The 24,390-nt window shown below is 43.8% G+C and overlaps 1 protein-coding gene across 8 annotated transcripts in view; it reads right to left on the bottom strand.

The window, feature by feature from the left end:
* STK39 (serine/threonine kinase 39) overlaps positions 1-24,390 on the bottom strand; it is a 109,739-nt gene that overhangs the window by 67,216 nt on the left and 18,133 nt on the right. The window contains exon 1 of one of the 8 annotated variants that reach the window (XM_083577269.1): positions 19,756-19,819. The exons of 4 other annotated variants lie outside the window; for them this stretch is intronic. In XM_083577269.1, coding sequence (XP_083433395.1) covers positions 19,756-19,774 — 19 coding nt within the window. In that variant the 5' untranslated portion in view covers positions 19,775-19,819. Of the gene's footprint in view, positions 1-8,268; positions 8,321-10,413; positions 10,495-19,624; positions 19,647-19,755; positions 19,820-24,390 lie in introns of those variants that run through there. 3 more of the 8 variants (XM_083577270.1, XM_083577273.1, XM_083577268.1) reach the window with 3 other exon arrangements.

Below are 24,390 nucleotides of genomic sequence, written 5' to 3'. Positions count from 1 at the left end.
CAGCTATGAATACCTCGTAGATCCCAGTGCTAACTCCTAAGTGCCGAAGTCCCGCTGGTATTAATTTACTTCAATGTAAATAAAACTGCTGGAGCAAAGGCTCCACTGTTGGAGAAAGTTTGCTTCTGAATGCCACTTGCCCAAAACCACAGGTGAGGAGAGTGTGGCCACACTCAGCTCCTGCTTGCAGACATCCCATAGGTATCTAACTGGCTGCTGTGAGAACAGGTTGCTGGACTAGATGGGTCACTGATCCAGCAGGGCTCTTCTTAAGTTCATATTCGCATAAAATATTTCTGATGCTAGCATTATAAATTTGGAAGCGCTAAGACACCAGGATCGTCCTGCTGGCAACACTTGGTCCTCTTAGGGGACAAACATATAACAGGCAAGGAAGAAGGCCCACAAAAATAAGGATCTCGGCAGAGCGATATACAGTCGTGCCTTGGATCCCGAATGCCTTCGCACTCGGCCTTTTTGGCTCCCGAACGCCACAAACCGGGAAGTGAGTGTTACGGTTTGTGAACGTTCTTTGGAACCCAAGCGTCCAACAGGCTTCCGCAGCTTCCGATCGCGTGCAGGAAATTCCTGCAGCCAACTGGAAGCCGAGCCTTGGTTGTCAAATGGACTTCTGGAACGACCAAGGTACAGCTGTACACACGAAATAAGAGCACACCCCCAAATCAAAGGGTAGAGGGGCACAGCTATCACTGGAGCGGCTCAAAATGCAAATGGACCAGGACCATATGTAAGTTTGCAACTTTGTGAACCACCGTGTGCAATTTGAGGCTATCAAATTCAGGCAAAACACCGCCAGACCTATTGCTTATGAACATCCCTTCCTTATCATTTCGGCTGTGTAATTACAGCTAGGAGAGTGACTCTTGATGATGCAGTGGTGGCGATTCCCTTGCCCTTTTGTTTTATTGGGGAAACTTGCATCAATAGTTACTGCTTCCTTGTCTTCATAGGAGACAGATCTTCCTTGCCTGGCAACACAAATGGATTTCATTCCCTGTGCTCTTCTTCCTTTTTTCTAAACAATGGATTATGGGTTAGGCATTAATCCTTAAAGGGGGCACATGCAGGAAGGAATGGAAGCAACTATGTCAAGGGTAGGAATGAAGTACTGGCTGCGTTGAGGCAGAGTTACTACTAGTATAACTCAGAGGGACTTAGGTTCTGCAGCAGAGTTTGCCAAACTTTTCATGCTGATGACAATTTTTAGACATGCATCATTTTGCAGCTCAGTAATTCAGAGGTTAAACTAACCCTTTTCCAGCCCCCGGGAGGGGTACAGGAAGCGTTCATACAACATACCTACACACTACAGCCAACACATTAATGTGTTGCGACGCACAGTTTGGAAAGCTCTGTTCTACAGGGTAGGGGTGGAGGCAATATTGACCTCATCTGAAACATCAATATCCCTAAATGAAATAAACGAACGTTGGTTTATCCCAATATAGTAATTCTTCCTGCAGTACATAATCAGACAAAGTAGCAACCCAAGAGCACACAAGTTTCCTTGCCTTGTTCTTCTAATCTTCATTCAAGAGCCAGTGTGGTGTAGTGGTTAAGAGCAGTAGACTTGTAATCTGGTGAACCGGGTTCACTTCCCCGCTCCTCCACATGCAGCTGCTGGGTGACCTTGGGCTAGTCACACTTCTCTGAAGTCTCTCAGCCCCACTCACCTCACAGAGTGTTTGTTGTGGGGGAGGAAGGGAAAGGAGAATGTTAGCCGCTTTGAGACTCCTTCAGGTAGTGATAAAGCGGGATATCAAATCCAAACTCCTCCTCTTCTTCTTCTTCTTCTTCTTCTTCTTCTTCTTCTTCTTCTTCTTCTTCATTAATATAATACTCAGAACAGTGGAGGATCTTGGCTTGGCATTTTGGTGGTACAAAGCCAACCATGCCAGCTAAAGCTTCTGAAGGGTACAGCACACTGTCCACTTGTTGCAAACTTGCCACTGGCGATCAAAGCAGACGAAGGCACAAAACCAGTACATGGCATGGTTTTCTCCTGTAGTTTTATAAATAACAACCCAAATGCACACACATACAACTACTTCGTCAGGATGTTAAATATTTTAAACTAATACAGTTGTACTTTACAAACTTCACTTTCAGTGCAAATTGCCGTACTATTAGAAGGCAGCAATGAGCCAGTTTAGCTCCAGAAACAAAGAATCGGGAAGTGGTGCCAAAACATGGAAGCAATGCATGGAGAAATAGAATATCTTCACTAAACAGCTTGTGGAAACAGTAACAGCCGTGGCTGCCTATATTAGGGGGCTTCAGAACACGTTTAATAAATTAATTGTGACAGTTTAATCATGTGGCAAATTGGTTCTCTTTATTCACCCTTAGTTCTTAAGATTCACTGCTATTTATTGTTCCACTTAATGTTCTTTCTAGGTATGAGCTTATACACCAATGGCAATATAAAGATATTCTCACAGCTTATCCATTCACAAATCCTGAGTTCCCCAGACTCACCTCCTGAAAAGTTTAGTTCGGGCACTGGGATCTGCCCTATATATTTTGCTGTGAAGACAGATGCAAAGAATTCATTCAGCACCACTGCAATCTCCTTATTCTCCTTTAGGGTCTAACCACCTCCCTAGACTGCTGCCTGCTACTAATATATTATCTTGTTGTTGTCGGTCTTAATGTTTTTAAGCATTGTCCCAACTCTTCATTACTTGACTAATTTTTGCCTTGTATGAAATGCTCACTTTGTACTACTGCATACTTACATCCATGTGGCACAGACTTGTGGCTTTTGAGCAACAACTAAAATTAGGGGAGAAAGACTTGGAGTGGGGGGTAGAAAGAGGGACTACTGGAAATCAGACAAGGAAGTGGCCACCAGCCTGGTCTCCGGTATCTCCTCCTTACTTAACACGTTTTTTCTTGTACATTTACTATGATGTGTGTAAGTAAGGAGCAAACTGCATAAACTTACAAGCGGTGTGTGGGAAGGGGAAGGAAACCACAAAACTTTACGAGAAGAAAATAACAGAAGACTTGTCTCAGCATATTGGTTTCAGCAACATCCTGCAAGGCTAGGCTGATGCTTCAAAAGGCCGAAGAACCTTTGAATCGAACAACTGGAAGGTACTACAAGGGGGATCTACTCCAACCTGATGCGATGCATGAATCTTCTGCCCAATGGGGGGTTTGAACCCACAGCCCTGAGTTTAAGAGTCTCATGTTCTACCAACTGAGCTAAAGGGCCCGCTGAGCCAGTTCCCAGAACCAGCAGTTCCACAATGGTCTCAGAACACCAACGGGGAGGATAGATTAAAAGTTGCAAAAGTGAGGACCATACCTGCACTCTTGCTGGGAAGGAGGCATGGAGGAGTGAGATGGCTTGTCACAGGGAAAAGAGGAAATCCATTCCCTAGAAGACGGCTTTAAGAGATGGGAAAATTCTAAGTGGCATGTGGTGAGTGTGCCGATATGCACACACACACACCCTAATTTTATTTTTATGAGCCGCTCCACTGGTGTAGAACACAGATGATATACTTGCCCGAAGAATACCATACTCTAAGCTGCTGAACTTAGGAATGGAGAGCTGGGGAGGGGAGCAATCGTGCAGGTGCCGCAAAAGACCGAACTACTACATATTCCACCTTGCAAGGTACAAAGGAATTACCCCTGGCACACCATCAGAAACGGCAACTCATTGAATCATTATACAAACAATAGCCCACAATAGGTTATTGTTAAGAAAGCCTCATAAGCCTCTGTCATTTAAGTCTCACTTCACACGGAAGTTCCTGGAAGAGAACATGTCTATACAATTTCAGCCTAGCAATCAGCAAGACTATCCTTTGTTCTTGGCTTACCCTTCAAACAAGTGGACACACACACACCTTTTTTGGTTTTCGACATTAGAACCCACCATGTGCTTAAAAAAAACCTTCCTTGCCACTAACTAAGATGATGCAGATTACCAAGACAACCCAAAACTAGGAGAACTCACCAGCTCCCTCCCTCTCTCTCTCTTTTCTGAAATGGTGGTCCCTACATGACCATCATTAACACAGCTTGAACCAGTTTAAGCATTAGATCTTTACAGCATAGAATGCAATCCCAAAAACCAGTATTCCTGTCTCCCAAAACCTAGTGAGAAATATAGGCTGAAGTAGCAGTGGGGGGAAAATGGGTTGTTGTTTTTAATCCAGCTGCATAATCATACCAACGATAAAATTACAAAGAAGTGGGTTTTAAGGAAGGCTGGTGGAAAGTTTAAGGGGTAAACCGTTCAGGATGAGGCCCAAATTGGTGTCAAAAACTGCCCTAGCCATTTAAAAGTATGAGGCTGAGCAAACCATAATTCTAATAACTTGAGTTTTAGGCCTTTAAAAACACGAGTCCTTTAATGTATCACAGTGATCTGAGGGTGCAACTGCACTGACAGTCTAAAAGAGGAAAATCATCTATGCACCAGACATCTTGTCCCCTGTAAATCAGAACAGGATGGTAGAGAGGCAAGTGTGAAGTTTACACTGCCAGGGCCAAAATTAGGCTTCCCTCTCGTGAGTATTACTACTAAGAGGCAGCATTTCTTTGCAGAACTCCAGTAATGCAATAGAGGTATAGTGTAAAAAAAAATGCATTTGATGATGACTCGGTCCATTTAGTCTGAAGGAGAGGTTATTTGGGGAGAAAAGAGAAACCATGAGCCTTCCCCAGCTTTTTCAAGGTGGGTTTTGCTCATCTCCTTAAAATGTGCCAGTAAAAGTTGCTCCTGTCCACTTGGAGAGCTCAGAGAGTTTATTTTGAGAACACTTCCAAGAGCTAAAGTCAGAAGGAGGAAGAGACCTGGGAAAGTTTTGAGCACAACAGAAGTTAATCTCTTTGCCAATATGCATCATTTTAACAAGTGATGGGAGATTTTTTTTTTTTTTGAAGAGGCAAACACATCATCTTCTAAAACTAGATTGTCACAAGTGACGCACTTATAACTTCCGATGTTTTTTTTTTTTTAATTAATAGCAACTGTAAGTTTTGCTGGAGTAACCAGTTGGGGGAGGGGGGAACCGTCAACTTTCCCCACCAACCACTGGTTCCTACAGTCAAATTCTCATGAGCAGCTCACATTTCTATTTTACACACACACACACACACACACACTTTATATAAGTGTTTTATTTGTAACCTATAACTTGGTCCTTAAGGCTATTGAGGTGTCAGCTGTCAAGTTGAACTTGTTACACAAACTTTTTGTTTCAAAGTAATAGTAAGGCCAATTTATCTTCTTCTCAGATTCTTTCTCTAGAACACGAAACATGAACTTTCAGATACAAATACGCACTCACTGCACTTAGTCCCCCAAGCTGCGTCATGCATGCTTGCACATCACTTTAGCCCTCTACATTTCACTGCTGAAAGCTGAAGGTGTCAATGAACTCCAACAGAAAACACCAGGGATTATGTGAAATCATCACCTCTGGGTTCCAGCAGCTCTCCATCTAGGCCGCAACTAAACCGGACATTTAAAGCAGCAACATACCATACTTTTCCGTGTATAAGACTAAAAAATGATGTTAAAAAAGGGGGGTAGTCTTATACATGGGGGCAATCTCCTCCCATTTTCTTAATTTTGAGTCCCCCAAAATAGGAGGAGTCTTATACACGGGGGCGTGTTATACACAGAAAAATATGGTACATTCTTTAAACAGTCATGGCTTCCTCCAAATAATTTTGGGTGCTGCGGTTTGTTATGTGTGCTGCCATTATTCCCAAAGTGGTTTAACAATCAATCCCTCTTCACAGGGAACTCTGGGAATTGTAACTCTCTGAGGGGACTAAGGACTGACCGTCAACACTACCCATGTGCAAGGAACACACAAGTTAACTTGCTACCTTTCAGGGTTAGGATGTACTGCAATCGGTACCAGGATGTACTTTAACCACCGTAAAGGTAAAGGGACCCCTGACCATTAGGTCCAGTCGTGACCGACTCTGGGGTTGCTGTGTTCATCTTGCTTTATTGGCCGAGGGAGCCGGCGTACAGCTTCCAGGTCATGTGGCTGGCATGACTAAGCCGTTTCTGGTGAACCAGAGCAGCGCCCGGAAATGCCGTTTACCTTCCCGCCGGAGCGGTACCTATTTATCTACTTGCACTTTGACAGGCTTTCGAACTGCTAGGTTGGCAGGAGCAGGGACCGAGCAATGGGAGCGCACCCTGTCGCGGGGATTCAAACTGCTGACCTTCTGATCGGCAAGTCCTAGGCTCTGTGGTTTAACCCACAGCGCCACCCGTCAGCAAAAGTGTCTGGTGCTACTTTGCTTGATGAGGAAGTAGACACGGACTTTTAAAACCAGCCACACACCACCGTGTTCCTATTTTGCAGACAACTTCTGCAGTCGCTCCCTGTATTCCTTTCCGGCTAACTGAAGGTAGCATTGACAGGAGAACATATGATCCATTGGCAGAGAGAATGTGCAATCCCCGAGGCATTTGCAGAAGATACTCTCCAGATGTAAAAGGATACAACGGCGCTGCGAAAGAGGCACACAAACGGCTTCTCATTTACCTGCATCAGCTGGCTACCTTCCCCCACAAGAGAACTGAGGTTGATTTAATATTAATAGGGTGGAAACAGCATCCAAAATTCAGCTAGATCAGAATTCTATGAAAAAAAAGAGTACCAGGCAACTAAAGGTGCTTTCTATCTTGCAAACTGTTTGTCACAGTTCGGCTTTCTCTATCAGAGAAATAATTCAAAGAATTGGACAGGACACATACACACACGAGTTAAGATGTCATCGCACAGAGACTTTACCATGTCAGCCCCATCTACCTGGTCAACCTACAGAGAGTGTTAGCAGAGCCTAGACTGCAATTATACAGCCAATTTAAAGTACCAGAGACCTGATTGTAGCTTAATGTTTGCTACCCTCACACATTCTGACTTGTTCCAAAAGGAGGAGCTTGCCATTCACCAAAACGTATTTTGAAAACCCCCATTATATAGGAGGGGACAGGAAAAGGATCCAGGCTAGCAGAAAATGTTTGTGAAAGTTAATGATCTTTGCAGATGTAGAACAAAAATGACTCTCTTTATAATAAATACCCTGCAGCTTTCTTCTTTTTTTAAAGGAGGAGGATGTGGTTTTCTAACCTGGCAACCTATGCTGATCTGACACCAGAGTAACCAAGCAATTTTGTTATCCAAGCCACTGTAAAATGAGAAGAGATTTATTCTTCTGCCATGGAAGAAAACTTGGGTTTTCACAAAAGGTACTGAGCAAATTACGCTGCTCAACCAATTCGGTGAAAGAGGATTGCGACAGGATAGGATAGGATATAATTTTCACATTAATTCCTTAACTTTTCCTCTCAGCCACAGCGCAAGGCCTGCCACAATGAAATCTGCTGCTGTCAGTGCCTATAAATGTCTAAGAAGCATGGCTGGAAACCGGGTATTCATTTCTCACAAGAGCACACAGACCTAGGAATTCACCATTCTGCTAATTGTTTCAAAGCAACGCAAACAACTGCCAATCGCGAACAAGTCAAGCTGAGCAATGATCCAAAGAGACCGAGAGAATTTGGTGGGCGGGGGAGGGGGGCTGTAAACTGAGATGATGCTTAGTGCGCACCAGGCCAAAGGAAGACAAAAGCTGCTAGGCCTCAAAATCCATTTACTGAATTAAATGGCCAGGAGGGGCTTCCTTTGAATAACAACTTTAATCTTCCAAGAATGGACTCCAACTACGTTTTAGCTAAACAACTGGTATTATGCAATAACAACTGAAGCAAACTGGCAAGAGCTGCTGAAGCAGAGCAGCTACGGGTGAGAGAGCTTGGAGCTCCTGATTTAAGTAATCTCGGCCATAAGCCCACTAGGTGGCCTAACAGCAAGCTACTGATTCAGCCTCAGGCCCCACAGCTGCAATACAACGCATCTACTTAGTTTTACTTATTTCATTTTTAATCCTGCGGTGTCCCTGTGAGGACCTCAAGGAAGCACAGGCAGTTCTCACTTGATGCATTTTGTCCTCACTACCTGTTAATTCTTTGGCTGTTTAGCTTTCTAAAAATAGAGTTAAAGAAACCTCCCAACTATTGTGTTATAATATGAGGGGAGATAGATATATAGATGATAGATAGATAGATGATAGATAGATAGATAGATAGATAGATAGGTAGGTAGGTAGATAGATGATAGATAGAGATAGATAGATACACACACACACACACACACACACACACATATATTTATACATACATATACATATACACACCATTTTTAGCATTACAACAGTGAGCCCCAAGGAGCATGGGATTTATGATCTCCTTCCTCGTCTTCACCTTGCTTTCAGTGAGAAACTATGAAATCCTGGTTTAGCAGCAAACAATACTGTTACTATTCTATCTGAACCTGGTAAACAATGGTTTGCTAAAAACCATGGTAGATCTGCCATCCTGGATGGCAAACCACGGTTGAACAGCATACAATGGTTTACTGCTAAAACGGGATTGGAATTCCCTAATCATGGAAAGTGATCAGCAACTTCATAAGGTCAAGGCTTCTTCCCACAGATCAAACCTGTCACTTACTGTTCCATTCTAATGCATCTTTTCTTGGGTTATCCTTTAAACTGAAGGGGCAGGGAGCTTATGTTCAACTTCTAATGTAAAACTGCATTGATTCCCAAACAAACACACCAAATTTAATTTATATCTATATAAAGAATTCCGAACAAGAGAATTAAAGCAAAGGCCTCCCCTCCCCTCAGCTTATTATTCTAACTTTTACATTTTCCAGATCCTTTTTAGAGGAGTAAAGAGCTCTCTTGCCAGCTCACACTGAAGGTGTTATGTCCTCTCAATGTAAATGAGCATGTCACCTGCCCCACCTTTGATTAGACCACATTACACACAACTGAACAAAAAACACCCCAGGCAAGGAATGAATAAACCGCAGTGGAGAGTTGACAACAGTCTTGGAATTAATCACATCATTTTGACATTTGCACTGCACACATTTCTGATGCTACACATCTCAGAACAAACTGCAGCCAAAAAGGAGAACCTGGACATTCTCCCCTTGCTTTGCTAAAACCATACATTCCAATTTCCCCTTTTCTTGTGAGATTAAATAAGAGCTCCGGGGGGGGGGGGGGAGGTTTGAGGGATGTTGAAATAGGAATTTGTATGGGTTTATTTTGCATCTTGGCAATGAAATAGTCAAACCAAAACACATTAAAAGGGAAAGTGCTAAAGGAGGGAGGCAGGGAAGAGAGATTCAATATAAGCTAGCACAATTCTCTCCCACCTAGTAAAAGCCAATTTGAGGCATAAATTTGTAATCAAAGCATCTAAGAAGTGTGCACTTAATGAAGTGTAAGACTATTCTCACCGAGCAGAAACTGTGTAGGGTTGAAACTATGCTAATGTCTGTGAGGGCATTTGCCTTTCAGGGATATTTCTGAAAACATCCAACCTTCTTACTTCCAAGAAACGAAATCTCACAGGCAGCACTGTCAGCTGGAAAATTTCCTGCACCCATGTTTTCCTTTGGAAAACTGGCATTTCCTAAAATTAACTAGGAAGGTATGGGCGGGACCTCAAGTAATGCTAAACCATGGTTTAGTGCTAAGTGCATGTGCAGGAAGGAGTCCCAAGTAAGGCCTGTAGTTCACATATTTTCGTCTCTTACGGAACCAGGAGAAGACCTTCAGTAGAATTTCCTTTGTTTCTCAGATTCTTGGTTTTTCATCATGTGCAAACTGGAGATTCTGGTTTAAAACCAAGAAGCCAAGTTGGCTTGTTTTTCTTCTCTTAGCAGAGTTGCATTCCAATGAAAACAGAATTTCCAGGTAAAGCTTTGAATTTGCTTGAAAATAAAGAATTAAGCCACATTAGCAGTGCAAACCAAAGCGACCCTATGCGAGTCTATTCAAAAGTAAGTTCCCATGAGTTTGTGTGGTAATTACTGCCAGGTCAATGTATAGGATTGCCGCCCAAGCGATTTGCTGATTTTCCTTGATCAACTATTTCAGGTTCAACTACTTCTGAAAATTACTGGAAAATTGAAATATGTCAGCATTTTTGTTTTAATTTACTCAACATAGATTGAATATACTGTATAAGATCTCAAGCTACTTAGAGTGGAATTCCCCTCACACACACACACACACACACAAAGTTTCCCAGAACACCCACATCCTAGGCAGGCCGTATTATACCAAAACTGCTGGGTTAAGTAGTAATAAAGAACATAATTCCACCTAGCTAATGAATGCCAAGACACTAAAGTGACTGGCAAACACTTCACTTATTTTGAATTTTATGGAAAGAATACGGCTGCACAGTCTTGACTGAAGTACCGTAACACTAATCACCTTTGTTTGCAATTGCATCCCCAGTCAGCCACTTTCTTTTACCTGGAACTTACGATTTCTGCCTCACCACACCAAACCCTTTTCCTCGGGTTAGGCTGACAAACGAGAAGCGTTGCCCAGCCCACTTCTGCAGTACAGCCAAACAAGTACAGATCATAATAAGCACACAGACCAGAACACTCTTATACAACTGAAGTTTGTCTTGCAGTGATCCTGGCAGAAGGTCCGCTTTAGTATCTTTGTTTCGCTTAAGAAGTAAACATCCTGCATACAGTATTTGCTTTCCCCGCTTTGCCTACACGATTAAGTAGCAAGAAGTCTAGCACAGGTTTCCCCAATCTGGTGAACTCCAGATATTTCAGGCAAAGACTCTCATTAGCCCTAGGCAGCATGGCGGTCATACAACACAACAGGGTGGCACCAGATTGGGGAAGGAACAGAGTGGGAAGCAAGATGCATGGCTCCATTTCACATACAGACCCCAAAAACAGACTACTTCTTGGTATCAGGAGCACAAGATTTCTCCTTGCCAGCTGACTCTTCGTAGACAATCCACCCAACCACTCCTGGCATTTCAGGCGTAAGAGAGGGCTGTGTGGTGTGCAAATTGTAATAAAATACCACTGCTGTGCAGACAAGTCACCAGGGTGCAGACCAGCAGCTGTGGAAAGACTGGACATGCCCACATTCAATCTGTGAAAGAAAGAGGAACTGAAATTGGCCAGACTGGGGGGCTGCATGTTCCATCAAAGTAATCCAGATGGATTCAAGCAGTCCAAAAACTGCAGGGAGCTACAAAGTAAACTGGGCTCTTATGACAACAGGCTAGCTCCCTGTTTTTGATTTTGTAGTATAATCGATGTCAACAATTCCTCTGCTTAATTGTATTATGCAGCTATCAGCATTTACAGTCGCCCTCAAAGAAAATGCTTCTGAAAACAAGTTGGGAATTTGCAATCGGGGGGGGGGGGATGGCAGTGGTGATGGTTTCTTCTTCCTAGATCCTTTCCCTTTCTTGCCTTTCTTTCCCTTTCACTTCCCCTTTGGTTGCCACAAGATTAGCCATGCTCTTAGCAAAAGAAATTCTCTTAGACCAGGCATGGAGAACCTGCAGAACTGAAGACGTGGCTGGACTCCAACTCCTATCAGCCCCAGCCAACATGGCCAAAAGGCAGGGATGATGGGAACTGTAGTCCTGTAACATCTGATGCAATACAGGTCCTCACCCTGTCTTCGGCCACAGTTGCTTTTATGGTTTGCCATGCATTTACACCAGTCTTGAAACTAACCACCCAAATACCGATGCACCTATTACCTGTGCTACATCTTGTCTGCACCCACTCTCATACACAAACACACACAAAGGCTTGTGCACAACTGATGTGGCAGTTTGCACACACAACTCACACTGTGTTGAGACCCTGGAGAACAGCTGCCAACTGGGATAGGCAACATTGGGCGCAACTGAGAGACCAATAGCTTAGACTTGGGCTGTACTCACGTGTGGAGTTCATCGCGTTAGAGCAGGGTTTCCTAAACTTGCGTCGCCAGCTGTTGTTGGACTACAACTCCCATCATCCCTAGCTAGCAGGACCAGCGGTCAGGGATGATGGGAATTGTAGTCCAAAAACTGCTGGAGCCCCAAGTTTGGGAAACCCTGAGCTAGGTTGTGGAAGCGGCAAAGTGATTTTTTTCCCCAGGAATCCAACGGCACAGAAATGAGTGCTAAACTTGTTCTACATTCTATTCCATTAGCTTTTCTGGAAGTGGCTTTTACACTGTGTGAAAGCTCAAATATAATGTGCAAAGCAACAGGGAAATGTCAGGGAAACTAAATAAACTGCAGTGTGAACGCCGCCTTAGCATAAGCCAACTTCATAAGTTGATGAGCACAGCTAGGTGACAACTACCAGACGTACCCATCTGTTAATGTTCCCCCAACACTGTGTGCTATTCACTGCAGAGAGCCGTTTAAAGATGAGTCCTCCTTGTTCCTCTCCTTTCGAGAAAAATGGATCTCTCTTTGGAATGCCCCTGGCTGGAAGAGAGAATGTGTATCTGTACTCTAGCAAGCAGAGGCAAGAAAAATCCTGGGATATTCTCCTCTCCCCACCCGCAAGAGTTCGCCAAACATGGCCCTTCTAGCGGTGAAAGTGTCTGCACTTAAAACATGTGTCAACAGAAGCTAAGGCACGCCGTCCTCAACAGACCCTAACACTGCATGTTAAGTGGCCACGCAGCCAAAGCTTTCGCTGAACCTAGAAGTCACAGGCACTGCAAACCATCCGCCGCCACCAGAAGCACGCAGCTTTGAAGTTCCAAAAACCAGGGAGAGCTCGGTGCTCGGATTCCGTCACATTCTGTTCTTTCAGTTCTAAAGCACACAAAGACCATTTGTTACTGCTCTTATGGAGATGGGGGGTGATGGAAATCCTAAATAGGCTGCTTTATCAATTTTTTTGGAGGGGGGGTTTAGAAAACAAAAACACAGCCACAGCTTGTTTCAAGCTCATCTCGGCCTGCTGGTTCACTCTAGTGATATCTCTTGTTGTTCACTCTTTCGATCTGGCCGCCTTCCTCGGTCAAACAGGAAATTTAAAAAGACAATTGAATTGCAGGTAAGGCTGGACATTGTCTGCTGCAAGCTGTGCTGTAACATGGAATCGCTGCTGTGCCACAAGAGAGTACATATTCTATTCTATTCTATTCTTTATACTGTACAGTGGTACCTCGGGTTACAGACACTTCAGGTTACAGATGCTTCAGGTTACAGACTCCGCTAACCCAGAAATAGTGCTTCAGGTTAAGAACTTTGCTTCAGGTTGAGAACAGAAATCGTGATCTGGCGGCGCGGCAGCAGCAGGAGGGCCCAATAGCTAAAGTGGTACTTCAGGTTAAGAACAGTTTCAGGTTAAGAACAGACCTCCGGAACTAATTAAGCTCTTAACAAGAGGTACCACTGTATTTATATTTATATTGCCCTTCACCTGAAGATCTCGGGAAGGTTGCAAAAGATTACATATTCAAGGTCGTTCATTTCAGCAGAGCAGGGGTGTTCCATATTGCCTGTTCACTTACACCCCTGGCGTATAACAAGGTAAGGTGACCGCCTCAGGTGGCAGGATCCACAGGGGCAGATCTGGCCTCCCAAGCAATGCACTGCCCACTGCTGCTGCCGTGGTGGCAGCAATGTGCTCTTAGGATGCTGGATCTGCCACTTCCACGGCAGCCTCTCTAATGCCATATTTACAGCAGCATCTTGGCCAATAGGTCTCCTCCTACCTCTAGGGAGGAAATGCAGAGGTTGCCGTCTGGGGTCTCCTGGGCTCTGAACCCAATTCCACCCCCAAAAAACATACTTTGATTGCCACTTCAATTGTTGGGTAAGGTTAACTGGATCCCCCCCTTTGTTCCCAATGTAGATCTTTATTCCCCCATCCTTCTTCCTAATGTAGCTCTTCCCCCCCGCCGCCGGGGGGGGGGGAACCATTCTGTGGTTGCCTCAGGTGCCATAATGTCTTGGGACAGCCCTGCTCTAGAGAGTATCCTATAAACTGAAACTTGCACAATGAAAACTTTTCCGGAAAACCTACACCACTGCCTGCAGCAATGCGCAGTGTGTTGAAACTGAGGAAAAAAACAGAATGAGCCTGGCCTGAGGTTAAGCAGCTGAGAGAGATCATTAGAGAGATTCTTCCAAGTTCCATTTTTTAAAAATTACAGAAGAAGTATGTGGGTTCAAAGGAGAACCTGAAATGCCTCTTCCCACCTTTGACCAGTGGGAAGAGTTACAGAGACACAGATGCCATCACTGTCATAGTGACAATGAGCCATTTTGGGAGTAAGAGATAAGGATTTGAGCCCAGTTCCTTCAAACACTCCTCTTGTGCTCAATTTTGTCCCCCTACATGCCAGCTGAAAGAGGAGTGTGATAGGAAAACAACAGCCCATGCATTACTGCTTCTGAGGCATTCACTAAGGCTTGAGAGCTCCTTTTATAAGCAACTCCATTATATTATTAGTTGCCTGCTGAGTCACTGTCTTCCTCCGCTTTAGGTGAGGAGGATGAGAACACAGATAAAGTTGTAACAATTCCGTAAGAGATGAAAAGAAAGAAGTCCTTACTCCTTGGCACAAACACACAAAATATAACATCAGAGTAAAAAAAAAAATGATGTTGCGTTCTGTTTTAATACGGGAGGAGGCCTGCAGAGCTAACCACAGCAACAGAAAAAAGGAAAAGGGAGTACATCTGTATTTTACAGAACAGAAGCCTGGTTTTCCATATGCCTTTGATATGTTAACACCTTTCAGATCTTCTCTCTCTTTCTCTCTCTCTCTCTCTCTCTCTCACACACACACACACACACACCACATATACACACAAAGAAATATTCCATACTTCATCTGGTGGCATCAGAAGCCACTGAGCATTCTTTCTCCACTCTACAGGGAGATTTCTCACCCCTGAAATCTACCAGTGGAGTGCATAAACCTTTGATGCAACGGGGAAATGATTCACTTGCCATTTGTGAAGAGAGAGGGGAAGTACGCATGGAATTGAGCATTTTGCACGCTCCAAGTGGATGATGGAAAGACACCGTAAGTGGCTAAGAGTTTATCACTCTGAGCCTCTGGTTAGTGGTTGGGCAAGCAAAGCCGGATGTTCAGTTTAAATCACACATTTGGCAATCTGTTTTATAGGCTTGCCTTTCCATCCATTTGCAACACAGTACCATTAAGAGATGAGACATGGGAATAAAATCTGGAAAAAAAACCATGGGTCGGGGAAGAGGGGCAGTGCAAGGTATTAAAGCAGCATGCTATATGGTCTGCAAATCTGCTTCTTGTGCAAGATTAGGGCAATGGGTGAAATTCAACATCACCTGTTTACGAACGTTTTGTCTGTGCAAGCATTGTTGCTTGCCACCTCACCTCCCCTATGCGCTCTTCTCACACCACCACCTGGAGCCAATTATGGGGGGGGGGCACAGGGAGAGGAGGAGAAAGCACCATTGCACAAGCGGAGGTCCTTGCAGAGGGTTCCCACTTACAGGGCTCGTTAGTTGAATCCTGCCCACTATTCCTGTGCTCCAGCCTCAACCCTCACACCCACTGTCAAGGGGAACCAGGGAGGATTAAATATAGAACACAAAGCAATATCCAGCTCAAAATCAGAGAGCCAAACTGGAAAAAGACCATAAGGCCTAGCTTTATCACCAGGTGGATCCCAACCCGGGTGCAATGATTCTAGGAACATAAACTGGAGGGATGAGGAATGGCTTGCAACTTTATTCTTCGGAGCCTCTGGTACAAACTTGAGCAGCAACTTCTACGCCTCTGGAATGTTCTGGATCTCTCCTGTGGCTCAAGGTCGGCTTCGTCCAACTCTCACAACCCACATGGCAGCTGTACTTTTAAAAATCAGCCAGGGTCAATCTTCTTAAATGTTGAAAAAACTGCTTTGGGGAGGAAGGAAGCAGACCAGAAACCTACGTGTTCGGAAGCATCTGCTACTAACAGCTAGAACAAGAGTTTAATCTACGGGCCTGGCCAAAAGCCAGGCAGTGAACTTCCACAAGAGGCCCACGGCTAATAGCTATCCACCTCTGGATACACTCTGCAGTAGTCCAGGTAGGTTTTTTGCCAGGTTGTGAATATTCATTTTAATTACCATGCTCCTTCACCCATCTGAACAGTTTAATATTAAAAGATACAGTGAATGGGTTGCAGTGAATACAAAGCAACAGCAGCTGTTAAGAATAGACTAAAGAATAGCAGACTATGCTCTGAAGTCTAACAATGCAGTCCCCCTACTAAAGCCAAGCATGTTTTGGCCTGTTCAGTGCCTGAATGGACCGTCCAGAGCCCCACATGACGTTCTGTGATGAAAGAAAGGCAGAATATAAAACAAAACACCGAACTTAGTAAATGGAGCAGTAAAATCTGGGGAGGTATTTTTTTCCTGGCAGATATGTTAGAGCATCACTGCTAGGAGGTGTCAGGAGAAACAGGCAAGTTGAAAACTCTGAACACCCACAGAAGAATTTCCTCCATCATGTCATACTGCGATGAAAAACAAGCCACTTCACTCCCTTCTATGTCCCACACATCTTTCGCACTAATGCACTGGTTCATCCAAGAAAATCACCCGTGAACCAGCTTCAACCTCTGTTTATATATCAAAGGGTGAATCAGGTGGTAAGATCATCTGAAAAGGCCAGATTTTCTTGACTCATCCTGGGATAAAAAAGATAAAGTGATTGTGTTAATAACACAAGCAAATATCACGACCCACAAATGACTCTGTATGGGAAGCAGCGATGCAACTAAAATATGGAAGGCCTCACTGGGAGTTGTTAGCTCAGGTTAACAAACCTGGAGTAAAGCTTGATAGTTGACTCTTCAACGCATTCAGCCTCCCTACTCCAAAATATCTACCTCATTCCCAGTGCTTTTCAACTCAGACTTGAAAGCACTGAAATAAACCCAATATCCCACCTGCAACATTTGGAAATATGCTTTTCCTAAGTAAACAAAATACTTCGCTGCTGCAGTTTTACTGTTATCTTATATGCTCATTGTACTTTATGTCTTTATTTTTAAATTGCCATGGGATAATTTTTTATGATGAACAATATAGATATTCCATACTCCACACTCATGTTATACTCCAGCATGAACCAACTGTCCTAAGTTACTACTTGTGTATTTCAGGGCCTTTAACCTTGGAGCAGTTGAAGAGCAGAGGTTTTCTACAGTCTTCCTATAATACTTTCAAGACAGGGAGGGTTCTAATGTGCCTTAGCAGTTATGGACACACCAGGTCATGGGTAGGCAAACGAAGGCTCAGGGGCCAGATCTGGCCCTATAGCCTTCTAAATCCGGCCCGCAGACAGTCTGGGAATCAGCATGTTTTTACGTGAGTAGAATGTGTTCTTTTATTTAAAATGCATCTCTGGGTTATTTGTGGGGCACAGAAATTCATTCATTCCCCCCCCCAAATATAGTCCAGGGCCCCACAAGGTCTGAGGGACAGTGGACCGGCCCTCTGCTGAAAAAGTTTGCTGACCCCTGCACTAGGCCAAGTAAACCTTTGAGAGGAATTATGTTAATGAAGCTATGAATTAACATGATAATAAGTATGGGGGAAGAGGAGAAAAACCATGAACTCATCATGATTACCCGAGTATCAGGCAATTCAAACACTTGCTAAGAATTGTGCGAGGAATGGATGAGTTCATCTCAGCAATTATGATCACAGTCCCTCTATTTTGCATTAGATGAGAAATAAATTATGGTAAAACAGCTAATAGACTATGTTTCTAGACATATCTACAGGCCCAATATACCACAGAGGAGGCAGTGTCTTATATTCTACTTTAATATTTAAAGTGTCAAAGAGTTAACCAATGCATTCTGTGTCTACCCCACAAGAGTTGGGCACCCTCCTCACCCAACAACAAACTTTTGTGGGTGTAAGCAACAAACCCTTCTTTATATTTCCCCAGGGGTGGAGAACCTGTGGCCCTGCAGTCGTTGCTAGGATTCCCATCACAGTCCCAACCAGCATAGTATTTACCATTTTAAGACAGTTTCAAACTAGTATTTTATACATGTCCGTTCTAGGTCATCGTCTATCCTCCTTTGGGGAGGATAGGATACCTACATCAAACAAAAAAATAATTCTATTTTTTTGTGTTAAGCATGTGCTCCTTCAGATCATCTAGAAAGGATGCCAACCTGCTTCCATGGAACCAACAACTGGCATGCTCCAATATGTCTATTTAAGTATACAGAGAGAGAAATCTCTTTCCCTAGCATGTAGAAAATACATGCCCATCTACCTGCAAATCTGCTTGAAAAGACAAACAAATTTATTATAGTATAAACTTCCACGGACTAGAGTGCACTTCAGCAAAACATGAGGCAATTCTTAAATTCCCTGTGCCTGATGGTACAAAAAAAAGCATATGCCACTGTAAAATTGTCTTGATTTGTTGTGGCAAACAAAACTAACTCTCTGAAAGTCGACATTTCCACCCCAGCCCCAGCAATCATACAGCTCTAATTCCCAAAACTATGACAATAAGTATGCCCGGCAATTGGAAAAAGTTGTTAAGACTCATTCGAATGATGAGCATATTTTATTTTATTTTTAAATCTACTTTGCAACTAAATGGGCACATCTTGGACAAAGTGCTCCTGTAATAAGACACAAATCAGGCACACACACTCACGAGCAGCTGGTACACAGAGTGCAAAGTTAAGACCAGGAGCTGTTCATCAGATACTCTTAATGAGTATGGAATCTGAATTAAGATCAAATGCATATTCAAATTTACTACTTAAATCTTTTCAGGAAATTATAATCATCCATGGGTCTCACTTCTGTGCCATGAAGCCTTGTTTGCAAAATGCGAGGAGGAGCTTTATGGGGAAAACAAACTTGATATAAGGTTTCTTTTATTAAAAAAATAAATAGACTAAATGCAGCTCTCTCCGGAGAGGTACTGGAAAAATACTAGCCCCTCCTCCAGTTAATTAGCCTTCCAGGCTGACTGCCAGTAGAAACCTCCTGTCTTTTCTCACTGGCATAGCTTGCAGAATAGGGAAAAGAAAAAAAAGGCAGCAAGGGACTACAGTCAAGAAATGAGAACCTTTATGCCCCTTTTCTCTTTTTGTTCATCTCCGTAGATAACTGAAGAAAAAAAGCCTCTCCCCTGATTAATGAGCATGTCTCCCTCCCCACTGATGGTGGGGGTGCAACAGGGAGGGCAAAGCACCCCCACAAAGATTATGCATCAGAATTCGCTGCAGCCCAAGGCCTGTGAATTGCTATACAATCCAGGCCACGGAACAGAACCGCTGGGTGTGTCTGGATAAAATCTATCTGTTATCATTAAAAATATGAAAAACACCTCAGAGCTGTCTAACGAATGAGCTGAACCAAGAAACCTCATTCCCCCTCCCCTCACGGACTAACACCTTCCGCGTGAAATACGTGAGTGTGGGGAGGGGGGATTTTCCGCCACACCGACAGGTGTGTATGAAAAGCAACAGAAAGCATGGAGGTGCCACGGTTCAGGAAGTGAAAGGCAAAGTCTTTGGCAGCCTGAGCCGACTCTCATGTAGCAGGTGTGGCACAAATAGGGCTCAGCTGGGGAATCAGTTTTCAGCACCACAACAGACTCCCAGAATACAAAGCAATTAATAAAGGCCCATAGTGTCGTTCTACTCCCTCCTCACTGACCCAACATCGCATGCTCAGATGGAAGGTGCAGCCTACTTGACTCCCCGTCAGGCTTGAGGCCTGGCTTCGTTCATTTTCGGCGTCACCTACTGGACGCTAAGCCTGGCCCTTGCTCTATGTAAGCAGCAAACCTTTCTTAGAAAGACACATTTCCCAGACGTTTTCTGACACAGGTTTGCACCGGTGCAAGGGGCCACTTCCGTAGTCCTCCATCTCCTGGCATCAGTGGCAAGATGTTGCCAGGAGATAGGAGCACTTACCAAGACAATGGGATGCGGTCTCCCTGCATGCCAGCGCTGAATAATATATTTTTGCTATAACGTGCCGCACAGGGATCAGAGGGCAAAGTCTGAAAAGGCAGCAGTTCTAATCTCATAAATTGCCTGAAGGCCAATCCACCCCCTTATGTTTTCTGGGCATCGGTCAGTCTCGTTTGCTGCTCAGGGATCTCTTTCCTACCTTGCTTGTATGATCCACAACTATGTTTAAACCTTGTATTTTCCCACAGAAAAACTTCCAGGGTCCCCTTTGCAGGGTGTGGAAACATAATATGCAAATCTGAACTTTAATAGCAATTAACTAAAGGGAAGGTGAGAATTCATTACAAAAGGAAAAGCACTGAAACCAACCACAATTTCTCTTCCTTTTCACCATAGCTGTAAAAGTTTGCAGACAACAGCAAAGAGGCCATAACAACCAGATCATATCAAGATTAAACTATTTTAGACTAAGACAGCAATGCTGTCCTTACTTAGCTGGGAATAAGGCCCACTGAACTCAACAGGACTTACTTATGAATAGTCCACCTACTTATGAATATTCCAATACAATAAATAGATGCAACATTTTATATCCTAGATTTTTAAAGCTGAATGTTAAGATATCAAATTTCATCAACTAGTAGTTAATTTATTAAACAGAGATCTGGAAAATGCTAGTTAAGCATGAAGAGGAAAGGAAAGAAATGCAAAACTTTCTTTGGTACAACTCAAAACACTAACCATCCTGCTCTCATTGCCTCTTAATGAGGTAACTCCAAGCCAGAAAAAAACATTGTTAAGAATAATTAAAAGATTCAAGAGTTAGAAAAATGTACTGAAAAATGTACCATCTTAAATTATTCATGCTGCATTCCCATGCACAATGTTAAGTATGCACAGGAACAGTTTTTACAACATAACTAGCAACATCTGTCTTGCATCCTCTTTCCTCTATCTTTATGCTGACGTACATAGTACACTAGCCTATTGACCATATGGCATCAAACATTTGATGACCCAACAAAGGCATATCCCATATAACATTTGACACTTCTTGTAGCAGTTCTGCCATCTAGTGCCAACAGTATCACCACGATTTGGCGTGCACATCATATTAAACCATAATTAAAAATGAATTATGACTTAAATGCTTCTCCGCCGTTCCTGCTGTTGCACTGCAAATGAAACAAGCCAGAGTCTAGTTTCCCATGTTCCTTGAAGCTGAGCTCATGGTTTGTTTCTCTCAACACAAACTACAAACTATACCCTAGGTCTGTCCTGAGTTTCCGCTCGTGGTTTGTTGGGAGAAAAAACAAGCCATGAGTCAACGTTTGGATATAATGACAACTAGACCATGGCTTGTTTTCTGGCAGCAGGAGCATGGGAAATCATGTCCTCCTCCCAGAGAGCATGCGTTGCGGTCAGATCATCAAAGCTGACTTCACTGCTGTTGTGGGTGGGAGTGATTGGATAGCCACAACAACCCAATTGGTGGTCCCTCGGTTGCTGGGGTAATTCTGGCCAATGGGATCATTTCAACCTTTAATAGCACCCAAGATCTACCAGCTGAGGAAGGTCTGCTTATGCTACTCTTGCACACGTAAGTATTTCTGCACAGAGTGATTCACTACCGCAAGTGTGAGGAATCTTTGGTGCTCCAGATGTTGCTGAACTACAACTCCCATCATCTCTTGCCATGGACCATTCTTGCAGGGGCTGATGGGAGCTCAGCAAATCTGGAGGTCCAACACATGGTACAAATCACCACTAGCATGAGGGTAATAATAATAATAATAATAATAATAATAATTTATTTATTTATTATTTATATCCCGCCCATCTGGCTGAGTTTCCCCAGCCACTCTGGGCGGCTCCCAATCAAGTATTAAAAACAATACAGCATTAAATATTAAAAACTTCTCTAAACAGGGCTGCCTTCAGATGTCTTTTAAAGATAGGATAGCTGCTTATTTCCTTCACATCTGAAGGGAGGGTGTTCCACAGGGCAGGCGCCACTACCGAGAAGGCCCTCTGTCTGGTTCCCTGTAACCTCACTTCTCACAATGAGGGAACCGCCAGAAGGCCCTCGGCGCTGGACCTCAGTGGCTGGACCTCAGGGCTGAACGATGGGCGTGGAGACGCTCCTTCAGGTATACAGGACCGAGGCCGTTTAGGGCTTTAAAGGTCAGCACCAACACTTTGAATTGTGCTCGGAAACGTACTGGGAGCCAATGCAGATCTCTCAGGACTAGTGTTATGTGGTCCCGGCGGCCACTCCCAGTCACCAGTCTAGCTGCCACATTCTGGATTAATAATCACCACCTTGACGCCTTCTTAAATCCATACCCCCCACCTTTCTACCTAACACATATACCAAAAGCGAGGCGATTTTATCATTTAAAACTTTAAATACACCTCTCCTGAAACTGTGGATTCACATCAAGTTCACAAAGCAGCTTCTGTCCACAGAGTATTGAGATGTAATTAGTCTGGCGAGATGATTTAAGTTGGTATTAATCATACAACTGGAATAAAACCAATATTAATTCAGCATACAGGGCACTCAAATCAGGTCAAATACCCAGAGGGGAGAAAAAGTGGAAATATTAACCCTACAGATGTCATAACAATCTGCCACTTAATTAACAAGTAACTAATTATTAACATCTTCACTCAGGCTCTCTCCATTGCACCCTGGAAGCCTCTGAAAAGAAAAGCAGTTCTGTAACAGAAAAAAAAGATAAATCTCTCTCAGTGCACCATCTATCCGGCAAAAAAAAGGGAAAAAAATCAAGTTTGAAGAGGCTTTGCTTGGTGGACATGAGAAAATTCATTCCTAGGGGCAACATGTGCATCTCCACACATAAAGAGTCCTCTGTGGACCACTTATCAAGCACTACCATCAAAGCTATTTACGTGGCCCATTGGCCATGCTTGTTAACATCTGAATGGAGCCAGTCATCCTGTGGTGTCATTCAAAATAAGTTCAGCCATTTTGAGTAGCTATTGGATTTGTTGCATTTTGAGTAGCTGTTGTCCGATTCTGCAGTTGCCTCCCTTACCATCACCACCGCCAACACTGTGGCTTTAACTACGACCCACTTAAGACGAAGGTGAATCTCTTATTCTTCATGCCATAGATCGACCTATAATGCCACCCACTGAAGGCTTATTAAAAAACTTAAACCACCTTAGGAACGTTGTTCTGAGATAATAGCTCCTGCTTACATTCCAGGGCTCCTTCTCCCTTGACAGTTTTGCATTCAGGTACATACATCCCAAACTACAAATACAAAGACCTCTCCTTGAATCAGCTGTGAATCATGTGCAGACACTTATATCACTGCTTTAATCTGGAGGAGGGGTGGAAATGTTGCTTTGAAATGAACCCCAGGCAAGGCAGCAATCGGGAAAGTGATGCTCTGGTCTGCTGCTTGTGCAAGGATAAAAAATAAGCACACAAGTCCTACTCCTGTATCCCCCTCAAAGTGGAAAAATGTCACGAGAAGCAGTCTTCAACCACACCCTCTAATTTGGAGGCCCCCCCCAGTTGTTTTTTACATTTAGTATTATGACTAGTAAATGTTGTATCATCTGTGGAATTATTTTGATGGTTACTAACTTCTTACAAAGGTTCGTATAGTTAAAGCTATGGTTTTCCCAGTAGTGATGTATGGAAGTGAGAGCTGGACCATAAAGAAGGCTGATCGCCAAAGAATTGATGCTTTTGAATTATGGTGCTGGAGGAGACTCTTGAGAGTCCCATGGACTGCAAGAAGATCAAACCTATCCATTCTGAAGGAAATCAGCCCTGAGTGCTCACTGGAAGGACAGATCCTGAAGCTGAGGCTCCAATACTTTGGCCACCTCATGAGAAGAGAAGACTCCCTGGAAAACACCCTGATGCTGGGAAAGATGGAGGGCACAAGGAGAAGGGGACGACAGAGGATGAGATGGTTGGACAGTGTTCTCGAAGCTACCAGCATGAGTTTGACCAAACTGTGGGAGGCAGTGGAAGACCGGAGTGCCTGGCGTGCTCTGGTCCATGGGGTCACGAAGAGTCGGACACGACTAAACAACAACAAACTTCATACCTAAATGCCTGTCAGGAGCAGGTTGGCCATAAAGCTCAAGTTGATTAGAGCATGGCGTTGATAACGCCAAGGTTGCAGGTTCGATCCCCATATGGTACAGCTGCATTTCCTGCATTGGCAGGGGGTTGGACTAGATGATCCTCAGGGTCCCTTCCAGCTGTACATTTCTATGATTCTATCAGGCCTACCTAGTTTGCACAGCAACTCGTCTTGGTAGATCTGGCCCCTAGGAGGAAGCAAATCCATCTAGCAGCCCTACTGGGAAAGGGAGAGAAACACCAGCTGTGGCATGTTGACGCTCCTTTTTCTGTGCATGGCTGTTACTACTGTAGATAAAGGGCTGGAGTTTCTTGCTGTAGATGCTTGTGGGCAGCAGTTCATGGTGTGTGGGGAGGTTGGATGGATTAGAGGG

This window comes from Podarcis filfolensis, assembly GCF_964270895.1.
Source record: "Podarcis filfolensis genome assembly, chromosome: 1".
NCBI classification, from domain to species: domain Eukaryota; kingdom Metazoa; phylum Chordata; class Lepidosauria; order Squamata; family Lacertidae; genus Podarcis; species Podarcis filfolensis.
The sequence above is the reverse complement of the archived record's forward strand: the minus strand, read 5'-3'. Positions and strand labels throughout refer to the sequence as shown.